The 4,017-nt window shown below is 46.2% G+C and overlaps 1 protein-coding gene and 1 long non-coding RNA gene across 2 annotated transcripts in view; both read left to right on the top strand.

The window, feature by feature from the left end:
- Nucleotides 1-2,016: 2,016 nt before the first annotated feature.
- LOC107307488 (DNA-directed RNA polymerase II subunit RPB1-like) overlaps nt 2,017-4,017 on the top strand; it is a 25,452-nt gene continuing 23,451 nt past the window's right edge. Inside the window, exon 1 of the mRNA XM_015850995.2 lies at nt 2,017-2,256. Within this exon, the coding sequence (XP_015706481.1) occupies nt 2,032-2,256 (225 nt within the window). The 5' untranslated portion in view covers nt 2,017-2,031. The remainder of the gene's footprint in view (nt 2,257-4,017) is intronic.
- Nucleotides 2,349-4,017, top strand: part of LOC116652682 — a 19,657-nt gene continuing 17,988 nt past the window's right edge. The window contains exon 1 of the long non-coding RNA XR_004305826.1: nt 2,349-2,484. This is a non-coding gene — a long non-coding RNA (uncharacterized LOC116652682). The remainder of the gene's footprint in view (nt 2,485-4,017) is intronic.

A 4,017-nucleotide genomic window follows, 5' to 3' on the forward strand; every position in this document is an offset into this window, starting at 1 on the left:
AGCTCCTGTTATGTTATTTTGGGGTCATCCTATAGGATTTTGGGGTCTTTCTACGGGATTTCGCTTCACTCTATGGGATTTTGGGGTCCTTCTATAGGATTTCAGCTCCTGTTATGTTATTTTGGGGTCATTTTATAGGATTTCGGGGTCCTTCTATGGGATTTTGGGCTCATTCTATAGGATTTCAGCTCCTCTTATGGGATTTTGGGGTCATTTTATAGGATTTTAGGTCCTTTTATGGGATTTTGGGGTCATTTTATAGGATTTTGGGGTCATTTTATAGGATTTCAGGTCCTTCTGTGGGATTTTGGGGTCATTTTATAGGACTTCAGCTCCTTTTATGTTATTTTGGGGTCTTTCTATAGGATTTTGGGGTCCTTCTATAGGATTTCAGGTCATTTAATAGGATTTCAGCTCCTTTTATAGGATTTTAGGTCCTTTTATGGGATTTTGGGGTCCTTCTATGGGATTTTGGTTTTCTCAGTGGGATTTCGGGGTCTTTTTATGGGATTTTGGGGTCATTTTATAGAATTTTTGGGCTCATTTTATAGGATTTCAGCTCCTGTTATGTTATTTTAGGGTCCTTTTATGGGATTTCAGGTCATTTTATAGGATTTTGGGGTCCTTCTATAGGATTTTGGGGTCATTTTATAGGATTTCAGCTCCGGTTATGTTATTTTGGGGTCATTTTATAGGATTTTAAGTCCTTTTATGGTATTTTGGGGTCATTTTATAGGATTTTGGGGTCCTTCTATAGGATTTTGGGGTTATTTTATAGGATTTCAGCTCCTGTTATGTTCTTTTGGGGTCCTTCTATAGGATTTTGGGGTCATTTTCTAGGATTTCAGGTCCTTTTATGGGATTTTGGGGTCCTTTTATAGGATTTTAGGTCCTTTTATGGGATTTTGTGGTCCTTCTATAGGATTTCAGCTCCTGTTATGTTATTTTGGGGTCATTTTATAGGATTTTAGGTCCTTTTATGGTATTTTGGGGTCATTTTATAGGATTTTGGGGTCCTTCTATAGGATTTTGGGCTCATTTTATAGGATTTCAGGTCCTTTTATGGGATTTTGGGGTCCTTCGATGGGATTTTGGTTTTCTCAGTGGGATTTCGGGGTCTTTTTATGGGATTTTGGGGTCATTTTATGGGATTTCAGCTTCTGTTATGTTATTTTGGGGTCATTTTATAGGATTTCAGCTCCTGTTATGTTATTTTGGGGTCATTTAATAGGATTTCAGCTCCTGTTATGTTCTTTTGGGGTCATTCTATGGGATTTTGGGATCATTTTATAGGATTTTGGGGTCATTTTATAGGATTTCAGCTCCTGTTATGTTATTTTAGGGTCCTTTTATGGGATTTTGGGATCATTTTATGGGATTTTGGGGTCATTTTATAGGATTTTGGGGTCGTTTTATAGGATTTTTGGCTCATTCTATAGGATTTCAGGCCCTTTTATAGGATTTTGGGGTCATTCTATAGGATTTCAGCTCCTGTTACGTTATTTTGGGGTCATCCTATAGGATTTTGGGGTCCTTCTACGGGATTTTGCTTCACTCTATGGGATTTTGGGGTCCTTCTATAGGATTTCAGCTCCTGTTATGTTCTTTTGGGGTCATTCTATGGGATTTTGGGATCATTTTATAGGATTTTTGGGTCATTTTATAGGATTTCAGCTCCTGTTATGTTATTTTGGGGTCATTTTATAGGATTTTAGGTCCTTTTATGGGATTTTGGGGTCATTTTATAGGATTTTATGTACTTTTATGGGATTTTGGGGTCATTTTATAGGATTTTAAGTCATTTTATAGGATTTTAGGTCCTTCTATAGGATTTTGGGGTCATTCTATAGGATTTCAGCTCCTGTTGTGTTATTTTGGGGTCATTTTATAGGATTTCAGCTCCTTCTATGGGATTTTGGGCTCATTCTATAGGATTTCAGCTCCTCTTATGGGATTTTGGAGTCCTTCTATGGGATTTTGGGCTCATTTTATAGGATTTTATGTACTTTTATGTGATTTTGGGCTCATTTTATGGGATTTCCCTTGTTCCAGGTGATAGAAAAAGCCCATAACAATGAATTGGAGCCGACCCCCGGTAACACCCTGAGACAAACGTTTGAGAACCAGGTGAACAGGATCCTCAACGACGCCCGCGACAAAACGGGCTCGTCAGCCCAAAAATCGCTGTCGGAATACAACAACTTCAAGTCCATGGTGGTGTCGGGGGCCAAGGGCTCCAAGATCAACATCTCACAGGTCAATAGGGCTCTATGGGTCCTATGGGCTCTATGGGGTTTGGGGGGGTTTGGGGGGTCCTATGGGCTCTATGGGGTTTGGGGGTCCTATGGGCTCTATGGGGTTGGGGGTCCTATGGGCTCTATGGGGTTGGGGGTCCTATGGGCTCTATGGGGTTTGTCGGAATACAACAACTTCAAGTCCATGGTGGTGTCGGGGGCAAAAGGCTCCAAGATCAACATCTCACAGGTCAATAGGGGCTTAAAGGGTCCTATGGGCTCTATGGGGTTGGGGGCTTAAAGGTAGGGGTGGGGGTCCTATGGGTTCTATGGGGTTTGGGGGTCCTATGGGCTCTATGGGGTTGGGGGGGTTTGGGGGGTCCTATGGGCTCTATGGGGTTTGGGGGGGTCCTGATGAGCGTCTATGGGGTTGGTGCGGGAATGTTGGGAGTGTCCTAAATGGGCATCATTTATAGGGGGGTCTCTATGAGCTCTATTGGAGTGGCTGGGTGCTTCAAGGGGGGGGAGGTCCATGGGTTGCTCACATGGGGTGTGGAGTGGCCGCTTATAAGCTCTTACTATTGGAATTTTGTGGGGCCTTCAAAGGTTAAAGTGGGTGGGTCCTATGGATGTTTCTAAATAGGTTGTTTTATGGGGTCCTATGCAGGTTTGATAGGGAGTTCCTAGTGGGCTCATATGGGGCTTGTGGGTCTCTTATTGGGCCATATGGGATATGGGGGGGTCCTAATGGGCATCATATGGGTTGGGGGTCCGTATGGGTCTCTATGGGTGTTTGTCGGAATAGTATCCACAGACTTCAAGAGTCCAGTGGTGGTGGTCGGGGCAAAGGGCTCCTTAAAGATCAACTCTCACAGGTCTAATAGGGGCTTAACAGGGTCCATTGGGGCCTCTATCGGGGATTGGGAGGTCCCTGAGTGCGGCTCTATGGGTTGGGCGGGCTATCCTAATCTGGGTCTCTATTGGAGCTTTGTCGGAATACAAGCATATTGCAATCCATCGCGTGGTGTCCTGGCGGGCCAAGGGCTATTCAAAGAATCAACAATCTCACAGGTCAAGTAGGGCTCTATGGGCCCTATGGAGCTCTATGGGGTTGGGGGGGGGTCCTATGGGCCTCTTATGGGGTGGCGGGTCTTCTATGGGCTGCTATTGGGGTTTGTGGGGGTCCATGGGCTCGGTAATTAAGGGGTTGGTGGGGTCGTATAGGCTCTATGGGGTTGGGGGTCCTTGTATGACTCTATGGGGTTAGGGGGTCCTATGGGCTCTATGGAGTTGGGGGGTCTATGGGCTCTATGGGGTTGAGGGGTCCTATGTGGCTCTATGGGGTTTGGGGAGGTCCGTGTGGGGCTTCTATGGGTTTGGGGGGAGTCCTATGGGTCTATGGGGTTGGGGGGAACCTTATGAGCTCTATGGGGTTCTGGTGGGACGCATGGGCTTCTATGGGATGTTGGGGGGTCCGTATGGGCTCTATGGGGTTCGGGGGGCTCTATGGGTCGCTCTATGGGGTTTGGATGGGTCCTGATGTGGCTCTTATGGGGTTGGGGGTCCTACTGGGCTCTATGGGGTTGGGGGGTCCTATGGGCTTTCTGGGGGTTGGGGGGGTCCTATGAGCTCTACGGGGTTTGGGGGGGTCCTATGGGCTCTATGGGGTTGGGGGGGTTTGGGGGTCCTATGGGCTCTATAGGTGTTGGGGGTCCTATGGGACTCCATGGGGATTGGGGTGTCCTAATGCGGCTCTATGGGGTTGGGGTTCCTATGGGCTCTA

This window comes from Coturnix japonica, unplaced genomic scaffold (genome assembly GCF_001577835.2).
Source record: "Coturnix japonica isolate 7356 unplaced genomic scaffold, Coturnix japonica 2.1 chrUnrandom621, whole genome shotgun sequence".
Taxonomy (NCBI): domain Eukaryota; kingdom Metazoa; phylum Chordata; class Aves; order Galliformes; family Phasianidae; genus Coturnix; species Coturnix japonica.